General features: G+C 39.1%; 1 protein-coding gene across 1 annotated transcript in view; it reads left to right on the forward strand.

The window, feature by feature from the left end:
* Nucleotides 1-22,742, forward strand: part of lamc3 (laminin, gamma 3) — a 118,953-nt gene that overhangs the window by 5,204 nt on the left and 91,007 nt on the right. The window contains exon 2 of the mRNA XM_020634626.3: nt 7,477-7,781. Within this exon, the coding sequence (XP_020490282.2) occupies nt 7,477-7,781 (305 nt within the window). The remainder of the gene's footprint in view (nt 1-7,476; nt 7,782-22,742) is intronic.

Here is a 22,742-nt window from a genome sequence, read left to right on the forward strand (position 1 = left end):
GCCTATTCTCTATTTTCCTCATTAGCCCTGCAGTATTAAACCAGCCCATTTCCCACTGTCCTTGTCCAGATTCTCAACGTTCTTCCATGCATATGCTATTCGCTTTTTTTTCGAAGCTACCCGTGTGTTTTATCCTGAAGCCAACATCTCTAAGCACTTGCCTTCACATTTTTCCTATCATCTTTTGGTTACTTGGATTCTCAGTTGGATCTCTTTGGACTTTCTACCAATGCCTGTATGCTTTTTCTCTCCACATTTGTCAATAAATCATTGAATTTTTCTCCGGTAAAGACAGTCTGCCTTTTGAGTCTTTCTCTCTGTGCATCCCTTTGACAGAATAAGCGGATTTCCAAAAATGTCAAACTATTTTGAAGTCTGGAAAAATAAATAAAACAGTGCTTGTTTATTGACAAAAACCACTGTCCCATGTGAGGAAACATATGCATAAGCCTACAGTATTAGAATCAACTTCAAGTGTTGACGCTTGCTACTGTTACTTTTTCCCGACAGTAAGCTGATACATATAGGTGGCAATGTATTCAAATAATTTGTGAAGACATGTATTAGAAAATCTATAGCAATCTTTTATTGACAACTCATTTGCACATGCTTTATGTATGAAATGGAGAGGGGTCTGTTGAATGGTAGAATGACAATCAGTCCAGGTAGAAGCCTGATTTCATCCATCCTCTTCCAATACTTTGAATAATATGGGGATAAAAATGAATGAATGGATGCTTATTCATAATTATATTCAGACCCTCTGAAGCTATGACTAAAAGTTAACTTGATTGTAGAAGAGATTTTTGAACTTTAAACTAAATTGAACATAATTCTTCTATGAATTAACTGAAATGTTATATGGATAAAGCCATAATGAAAGATAATTTTGGACCAGTAAAACCTTTACCGCCCAGCAAAAACTATTTGTACTGTATATTTATTACCGACATAACTTTTTTAGTTGTTATAGCGGACTTGTATTACTGGTCCTTCACCCTCCTTTTCCTGTGTCTGCTTTTGTGTCTGCCAGCTACTCTGGTTCTTTAACTACTAAATGCCACATTGTGTTAACCAGCTAGTTGTTCATTCGGTCTGCCTAGCATTTAACAAGAAGCCAGTGAGTTTTTAGGGCTTTTAGGCAGAAAATGCTGCTCACTGTGACCATAAATAAGATGCGTATGAAAGTGGTTCGGTTGAATCAAAACAGCAAAAAGGAAAATGGAGAAAAAAAAGTAAATAATCTGATCCATTAGTGGGGATTGTATTGTCCCAAGACCTCTGCTTTCTCTTCAAATAGGGAAAAACTTTGGAATGCTCTACCAATAAAAAGCTAGAGACCAATGGTAATGCTTTTAACAGAGCACTTAACCAAGGGCTAAAATCAAAACAACAGTGCTCACATGAATTGCTTGCAACTAAATAATTGTCTGATCATGTTGCCTTTGTTTCATAGTTTATATATGTACATCATTTTGAATTTATTCCTTCTATTCATATTATACATTTTATAATTTAGGTTTTTCTGTCATTATTTCTTTCTCTCTTTAGTACTGTTTTCTTTCTCATTATTATAAATTTTCTCTCAAAAGCCTCCCGTGGACAAGTGTTGAAAATGAGGGCAGAATCGCCTTAACGATATCCTTTGTGTGTGTGAGGGTTTGATTGAACATAAAGAAATCAGTCTGTGGAGACAGTTCCGTCTTTAAACTGGAAATGTCTCTCGACAGGTCAGATCTCCTCCCTCCTCGTCTGGAGGTGGAGAGTGGGCGCTCCTCATCAAAAACTCTGCTTCAAAGGAACAAGAGACAGGGACAAAATGATGACAGCAGTTGAAAATGTCAGCACTTTGACCATAGAGGAACATTTATATCTGCTCTGAAAGCAAGAAGTGCCTCCGTCAAATGGACAATATTGATTTCCAATAGAAATAAGATGTCTCGCTGTGTTTTGAGACTTTGTTGTTTATAATCTCAGGCTAGTTCCTTTTTTTGGGGGGGAAAAGGTGCCAATACTGCTGCTGCAGCAGAGGAATGTTTTACGTTGTCTGGAGGGTTTGTAATTCTTCAGACAATCCCAACACCCACAAGTCTGTGTTCATCAGACTAAGTTGACATTTGTACACATCTCTCAAACATGTGTTTCTCAGTACCTAATGCCTCTGTATTGTTCCAGGATTCTAGCAAGGAAGGATGATTATGTTTTCCCAACACAAAACGGAAAATGTCTGGATGTTGCATGTGTGGCATTTCCTTGGTCCGTATGAAAGCTCTCTTATCCATCTGGTTTACCGGTTGGGGGGTGTCTTCAACATCACTGTTTTCGTTTGCCTCTCCAAACAAAACAAGCTCTCTCTTAAAGAATAACAGGCAAAGGCCGGGATGATAAACACAGTGGTAGGATGCAGGGACACATATTGCAGCCATGTCACAGAGTGGGTCCGTGGAAGAGTAGAAAGAAATGTGGGAGGGAGTCTTGCTGCTTCAAGGGGAGTAAACAAAACATAATAAGGAAGAAGGGGGAGAAAAAAAATGCTGGGTGGTTTGCTGGTAAGGAATTGGGGTCAGGTTTTTTCCCACAAATACTTGAGACGCACACGTTCTAACAACACACACTGATGTCTGCAGCTGGTTCTCATTCAGCACCATCAAAGAAAAGCGACATCCTGTCTCGGATGTTAAACAATGATACAATTCTGCCACAGTTGGCATGAAACTTTCACAGCTAAGGTTCGTGGTGTGCATATGAAAGGGGACTGTTTTATTAAGTTTAATTAGCACATTTTAAGATGAAGCATGGGAAGAAGATAAATACGAGCATCTGTGTATTTGCTGATCACAGGAATCTCAGCTTGGAGTAAATAGATTGTGAATGTTGAGTCTACACAACTTGTAGTGGGTTTAGTCTCAGTCTGGCCAGACGAGTGCAGCTGTGTTAGGTTGATACGTATGACTCAGCGCAGGTCAGACGCTGTGCTGTGCTGCTCCCAGCTTTGACTTTCAACTAGACTGTGTGCAAGATAGAGGAAAAATATGCAATATGCAATGTGCAATAACATTGTTAAATGGTGCAGTACTGATATGAAGTGTGATAAATGAAGAAAAGGATGCATATAAGATAGATTAAAGCTTCCTACAGTATGCGTCTTTGACACATGTCACTCCTGAATTTGAAAAAGTTATTTTTTTTCACTAATAAACTGGCACACATCAATATGAAGGTCGCTGTAAGCTTTATCTGACTGCATCAACATAGTGCCAAAGCAAGGCCATATAAAGATAAGATTAAATGGTGTTTAGACGATGTCAACCACAATTTACTTCAGTATCAATGGATTCAATTTCACTAGTGTCAAAGTATTACTCAGTGGGTCAAATGTCGACATGCTGAGTGAGGAAGCATTCCACGATGACATGAAATCATTTTCTTATTTGTGGTAAATTCAGACGTTTGCAATGTTTTACACTAGTGAATGCTCTTATTGCAAAAACGACGGATTTGGGGTTTGCTGAGCAGCTCTACTTCCAACCATGTAAATTAGGAACGTGTATTCCGAACAGTGAGCTTCTGGACAATATTGAATACATTTCAATCAATATTTAAAGTATATGATTCTTTCAGGCTTTATGAAATTGGGTTTGGATTATAATAATATTAGACTTTATTGGACATCACATACATTGGATGAACCAGATGCATTGTTTAAGTGTTTAGCAAGCACGCTCGTTCTCAACACCTGTCCACGGGAGGCTTTTGAAAGGAAAACAATTAAGATAGGGAAAAAAGCAATAAAACAGAGAAAACAATGAGAGAATAAATAAATAGACTTAAACCGTAGAGCAAAGGCAGCATGATCAAACACTAAACCAGTCGGAAGCTATTCATGTGAGCACTGTTGTTTTGATTGTAGCCATTGTTTGAGTCCTCTGTTAAAAGCATTACTGTTGCTCTCTAATCGTATTAGATGTGGTTAAGCTATCTGCACATCAAACACTTTCTTAATAGTTAGAACTTTACTATTAAGAAAGTTGAGCTATAAATGATCTGAGCCAATGTTTGCCAGTTCTTGTGATAGACTATTGACAGCTGCCGGCATTGCAATTGATGATCAGAAGCTAATGCTACAGAGCCAAATACCATTCAGAATTGCATTCAAAGTATGCATGTGAATAGGGATAGCTAAGCAATTTCTAGCTCATCTTTAAGTGAGCAGTTGAAATGCTGTTTTTGTGGGCGCAGCAAGTCAGATCTCAATGCTAACATGATCTGCCGCTCCCACAGGGTTTCTAATATTTTACAAAAGTTTATTTTTTAAGATAATACCCAACCGGAATTTGTGTAAACCAAATATTTTTCCGTCTGGGACAGAAATGTATCCGTCAATGTAACTTAATAGAATACTGGCAAAATAAAAAAATCCTTGAGAAGCATTATCACTATCCTTGATACTGTAGGCTACAGAACGCATTTCTCAATCTCGGTGCTGACAGCACGTTGAAGTGCTAAGGTCTTTGAGAGTGCTTGTGACCACTATGGGTCGGTTACAGGGCCTTTCTAGTCCAGCTGGGCAGCGTGCTGCATGATTTACTCCTGCTGAAGCCAGTGCTTGCAGGATTGGTAAATTCAACATTCAGAAAGTCTTGTTTAGTTTTGATCATTTCTATATGAGAAAAGAGTCCTGAAAAAATATTTAGCTTAGTCTGAAGTAGCGCAAGTAATTCTATTCTTCATTTTTTCAGCAGAGTCAGAGTTCCGCCTTCAGAACAAAATTAAAATGGCTATGAGAAGTTGTCAGTCTGAGGCAAAGATGCGTAATGACAACAGCGTCTGCTGCATTCTCCCCTGATGTGTTCGATAACGCTGAAGTGAGCACCAGGTTTAAGTCCCTGTGGACCAGGGGAAAGGGTTCAGTAGTCGTCAACAACCGGTCAGTTGACTTCAGTTCAATTAACATTTCGTAAAAGATTGTTCATTATTAATTGTAATGATTCTGCAAAATTGCATCATTCATATTGGCTTGCTTGAGGACAATGATAACTGTGTTAGTGGGCTTTGGTGTTACCACAGTTAAAAAAGGACATGAAACAAGAACGCAGGGTCTATGTCAGGGAATCATTTCTCTTCACACTCTTATTAATGCATAATCTGTAGAGTTGTTCGTCATATCTCGTATTATTTGTGACAATGTTTAAAAAAAAACGCTTTTAAATAGTCATGTCAACATTAGTCATGTTTCATTATCATTGACAAAGGAAAATGAAAATGACAGGTGGAATGACACTGTCATGACCCTGTCTGTCAAAATGATGCTCAGCGAGAACCCCTTACTCAACCTCTGCTCCCAGCTTTGATATCCTCAAAACATTTTAACCATTTCAAGACACATTTCAGCATGTGTGGGAGCAGCATGACTTGCTTTGGCCTGAATTGTCATGGCCCGAGGTTTCTCACTCAGCCCTATACTGTCTCACCATGCTATTTTAATGTGTTTCTAAATTGTCATCATTCCAAAAATTTTAACTTGGTGAACAAAGACTATTTTTGCTGCCTCAAACTGAGCTGTCAGAACTGTGAACTAAATGTGCAATTTCAACACTATGGGTTCTCTCGACAAATGTTTTCGTTACTAGATTCTTTGCTTGGTTAACAGTTAACGGCTTAAAAAAAGCCAACCGTTGCGCTCGTATGAACATTAATGAATAAGTATGCTCTAGTGAAAGAGCATGAATCACAACTCATTAAACTAGATGCACAGAACATATAAATACCCTTTTGCAATTAGTCTGCAGCTCATCACAGGGGATAGCCAACAAATGTTTCATCTTCTGCCTCGTTTTATGTTTATGCCTCAGTCCCAGCAGGGCTGAGCTCACCTCACGCAGGGAGTAAATGAAAGCTAAATGATCGTAGTTCTCCTGAAGGAATGATACCATTAGAGATTGCTGCAGAGACGAGAGACGGAGACGCCTCGCTCAGACTTGGCAGAGTTAAGCAACAGATGTCATTATGACTGTGGCTGTGGATGGCATCCCTCTATGAATGCACTGAGCGGCTGAGACTTAGTATCTAATGATGGAGGAGAAAAATCCCCATGAGTGCAATGAAGAAGCCTGTTAAGAGAGTTACAGCATGTTGCTTCACACTCATGTCTCAATATGACTTCAGTTTGTGTCCGTCCAGTAAATCCCTCATAAAGCTCAGTGAGTATTTATAGCAAGGAATCATGTCTTTGCAAGATCTGCTGATATGGCTGCAAGATTATTGTTTGGAGCGACCGCAGAGGGTAAACATGGCGAGGAATGATTCCTCTCAATCAAAAAAGAGGCTCCTCTGTTTGCTTTGAGATCAGGGAAGAAGGTGTCAGGTTTCCTACAAAAGCAAATATGGACAACAGCACTGCTGAAAATCAACGACTTTCCTTTCTTATTTTTCTGCACAGCAAACACTGTGAAAAAAAAGTATCACATCACGAATTTACGCCATGTGAATATGCAGCATGCACAAAAGACACCAAATATGCATGTTCCTTCTCCAAACCATTCCTCTCATTAAATTAGACATTTACATAGGAGACTTGTCCCTGCACTTATTATGCACCTGCAAAAATGACTTCACACACATTTCTTGAGTTACAATGCGACACCAATTACAGCGAAACTAAGTCGGACCTGCTAAATCCCTTAACACCTAATGGAATCCTGGTATGTCTCCTCGTTTTCTTTGGATCTTCCACATCTAGAGACTGTGCTCTGAAACCCCTTTTTTTTTTTTGCTTTTCCACAGATTGAGGTCGAGTCGCTGCTTAAGGGAAAATTCAAACTTATGAAAAGTCGTGCCTCTTTTACTCGCTCATCGACATGCCCCTGAAGAGCTGATGTACCGCTGAAACCTCACCTTAGTTATATCAGTCAATCAATGTGTTTAAATCAGTGCCATTCTTTACCCCCCTGTGAGACTCATTAGTATTTGCCCTATCACATATCTATTGATCAGATATCCTCTGTCAAACCTTAATTGTTGCATCGGCCAGAATATGAACCGGAGATTCACAAATACTGGCGCTTTTTCCCTGCTGTGTTTCGCACTCAATGGCATATTCTGCCCCACAGTTAATGTAAGAAGAAAATTACTTTTTGTCTCTTTCCCTTTGACCTATGTTTCTCTTGTGGGGCCTATTATGATCTGGATAATGAGAAAATAATCCAGAGTATTATTCTTCTCCTGTAGGAATGATATTCATTTACCCGGCATGGAGGCACGGGAAATTAAGCCTATCCCCCATTGTTTTTTCTACTTTCTATAATGCAATTATGTCTGTTTTTTTTTCTCTTTGCTCCTGGGCCCTGAACCATCCCCCCTGCAGTATTTGTCTCTTACATAAGCAGCCCTGATCTAACTGTGTAACTACAATGGATCTACTATCAGATAAATTCCCATGATGCCATTCAGAGCTAATCATATCTGTTTTTCCCACAGGAAAGGCTTTCGAGATAACCTATATACGATTGAAATTCTACACCAGTCGGCCGGAGAGTTTCGCCATCTACAAGCGCACACAGGAGGACGGGCCCTGGTTGCCTTACCAGTATTACAGCGCCTCGTGTAAGAAGACCTATCAGAAGGATTCAAAGGGTTACATTCGCCCAGGAGATGATGAGAGGACCGCTTTATGTACAGATGAGTTCAGCGATATCTCTCCACTCACTGGAGGAAATGTGGCTTTCTCAACGTTGGAGGGACGGCCCAGTGCGTACAACTTTGACCAAAGCCTGGTGCTGAAGGTGAGGCAGCACTTTGTTCCACATAGCGATTTAACTGGAAGATAAGAATCAACAAAAAAGCTCTTACATACTTAATTTAAAAAAAAGATTGAGAGCAAAGAAGGCAGAAATTGGCTCTCCGTTTTGTTTTAAACTAAATGCAGGAAAATAAATGTTTTTTTATTAGGAACTTTTTAATTTAATTCTTCTACAAGAAGAGAAACAAAAAACACACACAAACAGCACAGGGAGAGCCAACAGGAGTGATTTTCAAAATAAAAAAGGTAGAATCTGGAGAACTGATATTAAAAATAAAATCAGCAGCCTCATGTATGTTAAACAAGAACAAATACAACTTTAGTTTATCTGTTTATTCAAGTTCCATCAGATGCATAGCATGTTACAGTCAAGGTGTTGTTGGATATGAAACCTTTGTTTGAAGCGTTGTCCAACAATGCAGATACATCATGTATTAAAAAAAGGAGGAAGAAGATAGACTGGGTTTTTTTAATTAGCTTTCATTTTTGGTTGTAACATACTGTATATAATCACATGATGCCCCTGGCCAGACCGTCAAGCATGATCGGGATTATCAAAACTGTTCCACTCCTTAAAACTTTAACACAAACAAACATACCCTTTGCACATATACATGCATGGCTTCAAGCCTTTTTTTGGATTCATCTTAAGGGATCTGATTAACATTGATGAAGCTCTTAGAGGGCTGTGCTGAATTAATAGCCGCCTCTTGAGGGAGCGTCTGGAAGGGGCGGGCACAGTAAAACATGCGGCTTTAAAAATGAGTAAACAAGGCTCTTCATACTGCCACTCCTTTATCTCTCAGTGAGAAGGCATGAGTACATCTGTCCATTCATGTGCTCCTAATACTTCAGTCCACACTTTTAAGCACTTGGCTCATGATTATCCTGTCTATTTATAACTTTGGATCACCCTGAGTTATTGTGTGTATATTAGTGGCTACATATTCTACATGTTCATTTATATTATTTATATTGGCAGGTCTCAGTATTGCTTTCTGTAACTTGTAAAGGACTGAAATATACGGTAAAAGTAACCTTGGCACGACACAATAAGTAAATAAACCAGTTGAAGCAGATATTCTACAGGATCATATACCAAAGCAAGATTCATCTTAATGTACTAATTATACAAGCAGATGACTCATATGCGTATATCGGGCCAAAAGCAAAGAAAAATGATAAGAAATGATTTATTCAATGCTCAATGCTCCTACTCCAAGACAAGTGGTTTTGGAAACAGGCATGTCTCAATCTAATTCGGTGAATATGCCCACAGAGCAGGTTCTGAATCAGATGCAGAAATCAACAGTTATTTTGAGATGGTAGCAGATGTATTTTTAGGGTTTCAACCTTTAAGTCTTAACTTGGTGTTCCGACAGAACACATAGTGAATTTTTGAGTCGGCAAGATTGCATGTGAAGTCAGCGGAAACATTCGCTTGGGGTAGCACGTATTGGTTAGGTTCAAATCATGTACAGAGCTAAGAAAGACTTGAGGTAATGTCAGAATGACCAAGGGATGTATTCCTAAAGTTTCCGAGTATTTCTCCTTAGAGTACAGACTAGCTCCTGATAGGGCTCCACAGGGGGAAAAACATTTTGATAGTGCGAACAAAAACAAGCTGAGGTGAGAACGAGCAGCATCCTCTGGTGTTAAAAAGTGAAGCCAATGCAGAAGTTCAAAATCCTGCAGTTCGTCCAGTGTCCACTAGAGGCTGGCTGCAGAAGCACTGGAAGTCACATACACCCCCTTTTCAAAAAGCCAGTTTTTACAGCAGAAATTAACATGTTTACGCCCTTGTTAAAAAAACAAAATTGGTCTGATTATCTCATGTCTCGATCGGCACACACTATACGGTAGGTGAATTAAGAAGGCGCCAAGCTGACCTGATTGACTGGCGGTGCGATGTTAGGGTTGTCAAGAAGCTTAAAACCTGCCTTGGCTCCAGCTCTCAGTCTGTTGTTAGGTTGACTGAAAGTTAGGTTGAGACAGTATTTCCAGCATGGGGACTGCCATCGGCGGGACTCCAAAGCCCCCTGCAGTAACAGATGGCATTTGAAAGACAGCATTTGAAAGAAACATATGAAAGATGTCATACCTACACAACAGGATCCTTCATGCCTGCTCACTAGGATAGATATGTCTGTCCCTTCCTTGCTCTGAGAATTTTCCTCAACCCTTCTTATCAATCCTCCGTAGCTCAAAAAAATCGAACAAGGAGTTTTGGCCTAAATTAGGAGATTATCCTGAGAGTGTTTGTGAATACGGGAACTGATGTTTGCGGTGAGTTCTGAATCAATAAGAAGCTGAGCCGAATGCACAGGCAAACTACCAAAGCAACAGTTCATGCATAATGTAGCACGCTAGCTTAAAGCTCACTAAGAGTTGCTATATTTTCCTTTTTGGTTAAAACCCCAAAACAGTTGAGCAGAAAAAAAGGATACAAATGATGGCGAGAAAAAAAGGAAGGAAGTTGTAGATTTCTTGCAACACTCAGATGCAGTAGGGATGTGGTTAGGATGCTTAGTGAGCTTTTGAAGTCTAGGACTCACTCTAGATTTAGGAGTTTTCCTGAGTCCTGCGTGTGACTTGTGGTTTCAGATGAATATTGCATTTAAAGAGGTCATGTTTTTCTGGTCAAAGTCACGGCGGCATTTGTTCAGTATAAAATCAAGAACACAATTTTAATCTAACCTCCACTCTCAGCTTATGGTGTTTAAAAAGGAAGCATAAAATAAAACATTAATCATGCTTTAGTTGGCACAGGCAGAGGTTGTATTCAAGAAATGGATATTGTAGGAAAAAGAAATGAAACATAATCAGGATGTTGTATTTCATTATGTTCATTCAAACACTTACACAATAGATTTACACAGCTGTAAGTCAGGTAGCATTAGGTTCATTTCAGAATTTTTTTGATAGTGTAAACATTGAGGCATCAATAACAAAGTCATCTCCAGCAGACATGCTTGCAGCATTCTTTAATTGCCTGCTCATCAAATGACCTGCACTGCTGACATGTTGCTGTCATTTAAAGCCAGGACAAAATAAATAATACAGGAAAACATTGCAAATGAACACAGCAGGAGCAACATAATGAGTAGGATATATTTTGTTATTTCATGGATCAGGTTACAAGTTGTTCTTGCGACTATTTCTAAGAGATGTGGACAACTTACCTCCTGAGCACCGGCCACTCATCACTGTCCGACACACGATGTGGGAGGCACTATTTTTATCCCCGTCTCTACAATAACACAATCAAAAAACCTTCCATGTACTATATCTTCAACAATAATCTTTTGGGAACTATATGCCTCGATGGCCGCTCCACAGTCATGCCCCCTCTGTCTATGAGAAAATAGGTAATGCTTACATGTTCTTACATGTGCCCTTTTTCCTAAAATGTAGTGCAAAAAAAAAAAGGGTCTGGCAATGCAAGACGCACTTTCTTAAAGGGAGCTGTCCTCCTCCACATCATTAAATAGGAAGGGTGAGGGTGTCTTTCCGAGGATATGTGGAAGATATGCAGCATCAGTGTAACCCTGCCTTACCATGAGCCCCCTCCTGGAGAAAAAAAAAAAAACAGCTTCCAGAGTTTAAAAAAGTCACAATGAGGGGATTTTTCTGCGGGATGTGTGTTGTTCAGCCAGCCTGTGTATTTGCACTTTTGAGTAGATGACTGTTATGAATCAATTTAGAGATAATTTAGCTATAGCTTACCAGAAAGCCGATATTTCTCCCAGCATGCACATGCTTGATGTTTTCAAATTCAACTGTGAAATATGTTGTTTCAAATCCCTGAAAAAAAAAGTTGTTTCTAAGCAGAGAAATAGATTTTGACTCGCCGACTTAGGTGTTTTTCCAATGATAAATAACTTCAGCCTCTTTAACAAATGATATACACAATGTGAATAAAAGCTGTTGTACAGAGAAGTTGGAATAGAATTGTGACATGATAAATAACTCTTACTTAATCCAATTTATTTTACATAAATACAGAATGATATATGCTGATTCTCAAGGTCTGGAACTGATGTTCAATTTGCACTCTTACACCTCCCTAAGCTGAGCAGTTTGAAAAGCAAAACAGCGCGATGCAGCTGACAGGCCCTTAGGGCTACATATGGTATCTCTGCCTACACACATACCTTAACCCCACCCCCACTCCCCTCCCACTATAACACACACACACACACACACACACACACACACACACACACACACACAAACACATAGACAAACACATACATGCTTTCTGTCTTGCTGTGCCGGATGCTGTCTCCTCATAAAACCTCCCCTCTCATCAACCCCCGACACTTTGAATGTGTGACATCTCTGCAGCCTCCTACAGTGTAAACACAGGCATGATTTTCTCAAGAGTGATTCCTTATAAAACCAGGAAGAGATGGAGGACAGACAGCGGTGGTGAAGTCACATCATCTCTGAAACACATGCTAAGCAGACACGGGTGTACGATAAAGATGACTCTTTTGTCATGTCTGCCATATGAGGTTCTCTTGGGTCTAGAAAAAGTGAAAATAGATCTTGAATTCACATCAGCATTTCTGTTATTGGTTTGGGACACTGTGTGGCATGGTACTGTCAGTGAGACAACATATAACGGCAGAAGAGAAATCCACAGAACTAGATTTGCCTATTGAGCTGATGCTTCAGAGATTCTTGTGTGTGTTGTTTTGGAGTAGTTAACGGTCTGTAGTTCAAATAGCACATAAGCTCCATTTTGCAGTTCCTTGCTGGTAGTTCAACATTCTTGCAGTTGCATATACGAAAGCAGTTATATTACAACTTTTTGTCTCGACTTCAAACAACTAAGGGTCCAAATAAAAATAATTAAATGTGTTTTTCCTTACAAATTCAAGTTTCATTCAGATGAAACAATATACTGATTTTTCCCCCCCCACTGAAGTCATATAGCATTTATTGCAGCTTTCCCTGTTGCAAAACATTGATTGGATTTTTATTTTGTTTGTGTCTCAGATGCCTTCCAGGATTTGTGATTGTCTGTTCAGATGTGCTATTCATTGAATCTAAATTTGTAAAACTATAAGGTTCTAAGATGTCAATTGGTCAAAGTATTGAGTATTGCTATTTTTAAAGGCAATCTTTGAAGATTTGAAGTCATCTGGCTTTCTCTGTAATCCTGCTTGTTGCAATAACCCCATCAGCACTCTACTGCCTTAACTTCAGGTAACTGGTTGGCAAAAACCAAACTGAAGGGAACGTTTATTTCTTTATTTTTACAATTACATATTGTTATAATTTTGTATTAGACATAGATTGTCAGTTTGAACCTTTTTCTTACTAAGTGATATCTAGTTCAACTGACTCCAGTGAGAATAATTGGTAGTTTGAAATTCTACACTTACTCTTCCTGTTGCTACAGATGGCTGTCTACCAATTAGTGTGGCTCTGCTTTAAGTTTGTGCCTATGAAAAGAAGGTTTTTTCCTCTCCACTGCTGCCCAGGGCATGCTCATTGGCTGATTATTATTAGGTCTCTGATTTGCCATAATGTAAAGTGTTATCACATAACTTCTGTTGTGATTTGGCACTAAATCAATGCATCTGTAGCCTATTGAGTTATTGGTTGAAATGAGGTTCCCCAACATGGTCTCTGTCTGTCTTTGTGGACTAAAAAGAACGAGAAATTCCATCAAACGCAAGGAATTCTCTCTCAGTCCCGTTTTTTCTTGCATTTTTCACCCTTTCTTACTGCTCGACATATATAATTTAATTCTATTTTTTTGCAGGAAAGTTTAGCTTCTGCTTGGTTTTCAAATTCACAGATTAATAATTTAGATTACTTTGTGCAATTTCTTCCATTCAATCTATCTGTTCTATAATTCTGCCAGGCAGGGACAATAGCAAACTAAAGTCTAGAGTCAGAATTTACACTGGTCTCTATTTTGTTAAAGTGACAATATCTCCCGTTTGAAATGCAGGCTCCAAGCATGAACAGAGCAAGGAAAAACGACTTCTCTCCATGAAAGGATTAAGTGGGATTAAGGATTTAAGGGACCAAGGATTATTCAAGGGAGGCATGGCTGGAAACAGGTAGTCTGAGAGTTGACAATAGCGTTAGAAGAAGAAAAGAGCAATGTGATCATGGTGGTGAACACTTGCCTTAATCTCTAATGACCTATGTTCAATAACAAGGAACTTTTTTTTGCTACATTTCTTTGTTTTCTTTCGCCTCGAATCTTGCCATTAAACCTGAATTGGGTTGTCCTTGGCCCCAACTTTTACAGAGATTGATTTACACTGGGTTTTGTCTTCATTTCTCACTTTCTACAGGAGAAACGTTTGTGCTTCTGAAATAGTTCAGTTTGGTTTGTGTGTAAGTCTATTGAGTCCACATTGAATTGTACATTGAAATCACCCTATTATTTTCTCTGGAAGGTGTAAAACACTTTGAATAGTGAGTCATATAGTCTCACCATGGGGTTAAAGCACTTATTTCCCTGTGCCTTGTGATGTGTTATCACACCTTAGGTGTTATATAAATTAAGAAAATAACTTTTTGTGTATGTGTGAATGTGCTTTGAATGTTCTCTCCACCAACTGATCAAAGAATAAGGAAAGTATGGAAGTGTTGGTTTGTCGGTCCACAACTTGGATTCAGAATGAAATAACTGAATGAGAAGCTAAAGCTTGAACACACATTTTGTGGGTCTTTGCTCATATGGCCAAAGAACCTTAGTGGTCCTCTGACTTTGCTTCTCGCCACCATCAGATGGACAACTCTTGTTTTGAAATGTCTCACCATATGGATTGAATAAATTCTATTCATTTTACAATTAAACAACTTACCGAGCAATTTTATTGTTGTAGACAAGTTTCCCTGAAGACAATGGCTCTTCAGTCCGGGGGAATTGTCCAGGCATTTTTGACTGGGTCGGCTTAACTGGGTCTCCGACTTAAGCAGTTGTTGCATGAAGTATTGTGCACACACACTTATCTGAATAGAAATGACTTACAATGTATCTCAACTAATCATGTCTACTCTAACCATTAACATAAAGTTATCACTCAGATTTCCCATTCCAGTGTATAGTTGTCTTAAACCTATAAAATAAAAGGTACCACCCAGAGAAAACACAAGCTGGTACCTGGGGCTACCAATCAGATTTTACTGTTGGCCCATATGTTGTTCAGTATTTTTTTTAGAGGTTTTAGTGTTACTCCATAGAAATGGTGAAGCTCAATGATGTGAACATTTTTCGATCAAAGGGTGAGCTCTCACCAGCCCCCTTACGGAAAGCAGCAATCTGGGTGGATAGTAAAAATTAAGGAGGCTCTGAGGAAATGATGGCCACTGTACACATAAACTGCATGAGACTTGTTCTGCGCTGGCTTGCTGTCAGAAAAAGGGTTGAGCATGCAAGGTGGTTGGCATGTTGATGTTAGCATTTAGCTTAAAGCATTTATTCCTAAACGCTGCCTTACAGGACCACCAGCGCGACTATGGAACCATTAGTGTTGTCAGCGTTAGACAAATAGTACTTCACTCATAACTATTTCATTTGTAGGTCGACTCTGGCTAGCTACAAAAGCATATGTTGATCAAAACAAACCAAAAGACAAAAAAAAGCATTTCAGATTTTAAAAAAATGATCCTTACATGAAGTGAAATGTTTTCTAGTACAGCTCTGTTTTAGCCGCCAACCTGATGACCCTTGTGCTTCAGATAAGAGTTTTTTAATGGATCTTAATGGACTTGCTGAACACACAGGCAACGCTGGTCGAATAAACACCCTTATGACTCATCCTATTGAACTGATTTTGTTTTTCACACTACAGAAGACTCATTCGTCTGCTTGTTTATCTGGCAGAGTTTGAATCCCAGGTGTGTCTGACCACTGTGCTAGCGTGTTCCTGTCTCTCCTTGTCCAGGTCAGCAGCATCACAGCTCTTAGTCAGAGTTAGGAACAGCAACAGGATCTTTTGATTCTGGTCTCTGTTCCTTGGTCCACATCATGTGATCATTCCTGCTGTTTAGTGTACATGTGGGACAGCTGTGACCAGCTGGACGGAAAAATCCATACAATTAATGCATTATTCAGTGAGTGGGAAAAGCTCAACATTATTCAGTGAACGAAAAAATAATTAGGTTTACCCTGCACATGTCAGTCAGCAGCTAATTCTATTTCTTCCTAGTCACTGGAAGGACTTCATTCTGCAAAATCTGGTTATATAATATGTCCCAGGAAAGCATTTCTCCTGAGGTAAAGTATTATATCAAGTTCAAATAATTTACGTTGTATGTACAAAATGATTAAGATCAGTATCAAAAATCCCTATCAGATATCATATAGTCCGATCTGAAAACTGTTGTTACGCATGAAATAAGAATGCAGAGGGAGAAATAATTCGATTTTTGAACATCTGGAAAATTAAATTCAATAAAGATGATGACACACACTACATAAGAAATCTGGGTCCTTTCCATGTGTGACGTGCATCACATTTGAGTGTTAATCAAGTAAGAATTAGCATGAAATGCAAGTCGACAATTCTTATCGATGCACTTCTTATGTTTGTTGAAAATCTCCACTCTTCCAGACAGCAATCAAAGAATGAAATGACGTTTTTTTCTTACATGCAGGTTTGTGGACTTGGCAAGTTGAATTTGTTCTCTGAACAGTGTGTAATTCATACACACTTTCTGTCCTTGATTTTCTTTAGAGAGTTACAAGAAGCATTTTCTTGAATGATTTTAGGGACGCGGGACAAGGAGGTGCTGCAGTAAAATCAGTACCATATTAAACCATCAGCTCATGAAAACATATAAACTTATGTTTACCCCGTTTATGAGATATGTAGATGAACTTTTACACCGATATGTGATCACTTTTTTGTCCATTTACTATAGTGTTCTGTAACTTGATAATAATGCTCCCTGCAGAGTGAAACACCTCACAGCAGGTCCAATCTCTACTATTGTTGCACATACATTGAGGTGTTTCACAGACCTTTGATAGAAACCAAAGATGTTCGATCATCCTATCAAATAGAGCAGCATAACCATGTTTTTCAAGAATTTTGGAGTTGACTATCCTTTTGTACCTTCAGAACAAAATCTGACAGAGACTGAGAGACAGCATGCAGATGAGTGAGTTTAAGGAAGTGTGTCATTCCACACAACAACAAAAAAAAAATCAAACTTCTGTTCCAAGTTAACTCAGTTTAGCAGTGAAGTGTGTGAACAATGCCGCAGACTACAGTCTGTGTAAACAGAACTGATTCCATTCAAACAGCTCCAACGTGTGTTGAGTTAACATATATGTATGTGAACCTGCTCCTCGCCCTCACTGCTCTGTTTATTATCAACTATTTAGACCACAGGAGTGAACTGTTCAAAAATCACCATCTATCACTAACAATAAGCTAACCATTGGTAGCGCTGGAATTTACAGTATTTTGAAGTGGTTGATGGTTGAAACATTCGAAAGCCAAACAATGCACGCTTCTTGTTCCCCCCCCAGCAGGGGTTGGTTCTACCAGAGATTGTTAAAGGAGCAAATTGACTCATGCTTCAATACATCCATACGTAAGAACGTTTTTATCTGGTCTCTGCTTATGTTGCATGTATGTTGCGACGTTTGTGTAATTCCACTTATCGCCACAGATGCCGCCAAATATAACAAAAACAGATTTTTCTTATTGTTCCTTTAATGATACTTAAGTGAGATTGAGAGTTATCGAATACAAATTATTATTCTAGTGAAGACAGCTGCTATGGAAATGTAGCTTGGCAAGTAAAAGCAAAGCTGCCTCAAAGCAACTTCAGACTTTAAATGTGAACAATTCAAATAATTATATCTTATGAAGTTGTATATGGGTTTCCATCTCTTTGGGCATACAAGCTTTCATTTCATCGAATTAATGTGTAAAGGGAAAAACAATCCAGGTCTTTGATAGTTCATATGAATTAGTTTTTTTTCCCCTTACCTGTCACACAGCTTCAATCCCCTTTGAAAACTACAGGGAATATTGTAATGTCTCATCATCCTGCTGAAACATCAGATGTTTCATGTGATGAAAGACACAAGGTGGGTGGGTGATCAAGCATTAGTTACATTAAAACCTGACTACTAATGGCGCTGCTGTCTGTATTTCAGTATGCTGTGTGGATGACATCGACCCACTGATTCCAAAGCTGTGTGGGATCAATATAAGCCAGGAATACATAGATTGGGTGGCAAATCTCTCAACAGAGCAGCCAAACACGCTCTCTCCTTCACCCGCCTCCTCCTCTTGGCTTTCCTCTCAAACAACACGTTGAGAGGGCCCATAATTGACTGTGATCTGTGTCCCATTAGAATAAGAGGCGGATCAATTGCACCATTTCTTTTCATTAAATCTCTCATTCCCCCTCTATTTTAAGGGTGATGGGACAGATGGGTGTAGCAAGCACAGACAAAAACACATCAGCCATCCTCTTTGACGCAGAAAAAACAAAGCCAGCGGAATTCAAAAGAGTATTCAAAAGATTGAGGGGCATACTTTTCTTAATGTTGATGTACGGGTCCCTGCTTCAGGCTCAAACGCTACAAAAACAAGCAGAAAACAGACAACTCAATATTAGGGGAGGGGTTGAGGGCAGCACTCCTAAATGTAATTCTATTGCATATGTTTATTCAATTTTGGAGGGAGGAGAAGGAAATAAGGAGGGTAGTACATGCAGAAATATAATTGCTGCTAGTTTAAAACAAAAAGTACAACCCTTATAATGATCACAAAGCTCTCTTTTTATCCTTTAGAATAAGAAATGCTTTTATTTTACGAAATCATCCTACTAATACTGCTATCCAGAGATCCATTACATTAGAAATAAACAGTAAAAAATAAGGCTTTTAAAACATCAGTACAGTCTGTTAATCAAGTATACTTATGTGGAAAATTGACTTTGTATTTGAAAGCCTCGTTTGTGCCCTCATGGACTCATCCAGCTGATCCCACATATCATCATTATACTGCTGGCTGCTCTGTCATGCAGCCCTTTTTGGCTGCAGGGAATTGTGGCTGCAGGACATGTGTGTGTGTGCAGCCTCCCCAGCGCCTTTGCCACTGGCTTTGTGCGAACATTAGCAGCTGGTGATTCAGTTCAACAAAGTTTTACTTCCGGGTATTGTGGGGGTTATTGTGTTTAAAAGAAGTGACAGATTATGTCCTTCATTCTGACAAATATGGACTTTTTGTGCAAAGTGAGCAAAAGTGACGCCAATGTGGACATGCCTTCATTATTTCTAGTGGCCTGCAGGGGGAGACTCTACTGATTGCAAAAATGTGACTCATTATTATTAAAGAAAAACAAAAACCTTCTTCTGACTTATTACTTTAGTATCTTCCATATAAGTTTAATGTCTCGAAAGCTTCTTCCGAGTCCTCTTCAATACAGCATGACATTTATTTAATCCCATTCATAGTAAGACTAGGTGACAGATGAGTTAAAATGTGTATCCATTCTTTCAAATACTGTGACATCTGGCTTAAAAAAAACAAAAAAAACAAAGATGGTGATCTTTGGTGATGGTGATGGCAATAATCCAAAATCAGAGGCTTAAAACAATGGTACCCAAACTAATTGGTGACCTCACAGTGGCAACTTCTTATCGTCTATGCTCAACACAAGCAGACTTTTGTGATTAACTTACTTTTCTTTTACTAGCAACAGTAGATCAAGGGTCCATTTCTCAACAACCACTGGATGAATTGACACTGAATTAAGCACAAGAAGAAATTGTTTCCAGACAATAAATCCCAATTACTTTTGCTTTCCCCAAATTCTCTACAAAAAAAATGTAATTGCACAATGCATTGGTTTAACCAATCTTCCAAATAACATTCCCATCAGCTTCAGCTGTAATTAGTTTTTTTTTTAGTGTGAATTAGCCAGAGATAGCATGTTGTTGAGTACACAACCCCAAGACAATACATACAAATACTTAAATTATGCTCAGTCTCAATGGATTTTTGTAATTATGCTGTCCACATATCAAGTGCACATCTGTTGCCATCTGTGGGTTTGCCTCTTGAGCTAAATAGAGCATTTGCAGATATAGTGCTCCCTGAAGAAGTTCTGCAGCTTCAGATGACCTTTCATTAATTCAAACCTTGTGTGAATATGATTATCTTGCAATACACTAGCGATATTGGCTGACTGAGAGGATTATAAAATGACTAATGAGGGGTGGGTAATACAGGAGAAAAAAGAAAAATGGGATACGTTTCACATTTTAAGCATTTATGAGTCTTTTCTACTTTAGCACGCCACATGTGATGACCCCACATTGTCTCTGTTATGAGTTGACCTTTCCTCATGTCTTCTCGAGGTAAAAGAGTCACCGAACACTCTGAAGTGCCCTGCGGTTAGGTGTCTCAAATTGAACTCTTTTATTCTTCAGAAATCCCCTGAAGAACTATCATGCAAGCGAAAGAAAAGTAGGGGAAAGTATCCACGCTGTGAATATAATCACTGATTAGCCTAATTGAAAACACAGCTATAAAACGAGCCTCAGTCCCTGATTTTTCCTTCTTAGGCAGAATGTGGTATTCATAAAGTTGATGTAATCAAAGTAAATGCCCTGAGCACTATACTGCCCTTTTTTGCATCTTTGTTTCTGGTAATATTGCATTTCTACTTTAAAGGCATGAGCAGTGATCCAGTTAATGCAATAAAATCATATCCCCAAGGTACTAAAGAGGCCATAGTCAACATTGCTGTGTCCATCTGACTGACACTGTTTTTTAATGCCAGACCATCAGAACCCTTAAAAGGATGCCTTTAAAATACAGCGTCAGCATTGAAGTAATGGCCTTAAGTGAGTCCCAATGTTTAGTTTAACATTGCATCAAATCTAGACTGTGAAAAAAAATGACTTATTTGACATTCATTTTTATATGCTTCTATTCACGGCACGGTACAGTTCATGCACGAGCACAACCACGCAGGTACACAACGTTGACAGCCGTCTTTAAAGAGAAGTCCTGCAGTGTTCTGGCTGTATCTGACAAAAAAAATGACCCAAAATAAGCCACCAAATCAGTAACATAGCTGCCGTGCTCTCTGTGTTTTGCTCCGATGTGTGGACGCGGGGGGCACACATATCGAATGAGGTTATCTTTGTTCTCAAGGACATTAATATTAACTGCATTTTTTTGCAGATGCTTAATGAGGTCTCAAATTTAACATTTTAAATTTGAGACATTTTCTATTCAAAGCCAAATTCCCAGAGGCTTTAAATCAAGACTGTAAATATTAACTTCCTGGCTAAACGTGTGTGTCTAAAATTCTTCAGTGTCACATACATGTGCGGATGGATTGATCTCCTAAGGAATTTTTATTCATAGAAATCCTTTTGATCAATTGTCTCTCCTTGCAGGGAGTTAAAGGTTGTGCGTTAGTGTCAGGGGTTAAAACTACAGCCTGCCTCAACAGAGCATTAAATGATCCCTGGTCGTCTCTGTAGCGTGTCAGCGTGCCGCTCTCTCTGCATCTGGCTCATACAGAGCTATGCATATTTCATGAGGTTTAAAACAGGAATTGCATCCAGCCTGTTTTATTAGCATTTTAATTCCTCTGCAGATCCACCGCTTGCGCCTCAATCTGACGAGTGCGTACTTCCAATATAGAGACTTCACACGCTTGATCTGCAGCTTTTAAAAATATCTCTGTCATCTTAAAAGGTCAAAGCGAAATGACATAACACAACTGGTGACACTTAAAAGCACAGGTGTTCCTTTCATGCACATGTCATAGACGTAAATATCGTTTTCTGTTTGTACAAGCAATCTCACATGTCGTGTGTTCACTGCTAGTTTATTTTTGTCTGGAATAAACAACACTAACCTTCTAATGAGCCACTCACATGTTTTCTCTAAAGTAATGGCTTACTTCAAAGGGGGCTCTGTTGTCAAGTTTGTTAAGCTCCCTTTTTTTTTTTCAATAATCACGCGGAAGATGAAAGCTGCTGCATGAATTCAAATTTAATTTGTTCAGCCATCCATTAAAACGGTTTGTCTGTCTCCCCTGCCACCAGTCCGTCCTCCTTGCCTCCCCCCCCCACCTCACTCTCCCTACAGAAAAGCTGTGTGGCAAATTGGAGCTCCGGCATTGAATGACAATGAGGTAAAAAAAAAAAAAGAAAAAAAAGAAAAAAAAAAAAAGGGGGAAATACATATTGAGGGCACAGTGAACTTAAGCAATTAAATTAAAAAGTTATTAACTTTGGAATGAGGGACACTGCTCTCTTTCCTGTCGCAGCCTGCAGCCAGAGGCTTCAGAGGTCAAGGTATACTGCACACTGGAACAGGAAGACGGGTGAGAGGGAGATAGACATGTAGAGAAAAAAAGAGGTAAAGACAGACTGGGGGATGGGGTTGGGGGGGGGGAGAGAGAGAGAGAGAGAAAAAAGAGATTTTGAGAGTGAGGGGGAAGGTTACAAGCCCTTAAGCAGGGATGTCCTCCAAAACGATCTTTGATACCATCACACAGGCTGCCTTGTGTAGCCTGACTAATTTCTATGTACATGTCTGTACCTGCTCATTTGATCGTTAAACCCGTATTGTCCTAAGCGAAGGACTGGCTCATTGCCACTCTGAACGCCTTATCCTATCCCTAAGTCAGCATCATTGTAGTATTGTGAGGCCAAATTCCAAGGGAGAGAGAATCAAAGTTAATTAAGCTTTTGCTGTGGTTTGCACAAATAATAAGTAATGGGCTGACTACTAATTAACCCGAAGAAACTGCTTCCTTTCAGTGCAGTAAGTGATATTTGGAACTATGTCTGCTATTCCTTACACAATTAGCACCGATCCACCGAGCATAACTAATAACTCCTCCTCATGATAATGGTCTCATACTCTGTGATAAATGGAAGAGAGTATTTTGCTTTTCTGAAATGCTAACAATGCAT

This window comes from Labrus bergylta, chromosome 17, assembly GCF_963930695.1.
Source record: "Labrus bergylta chromosome 17, fLabBer1.1, whole genome shotgun sequence".
Taxonomy (NCBI): domain Eukaryota; kingdom Metazoa; phylum Chordata; class Actinopteri; order Labriformes; family Labridae; genus Labrus; species Labrus bergylta.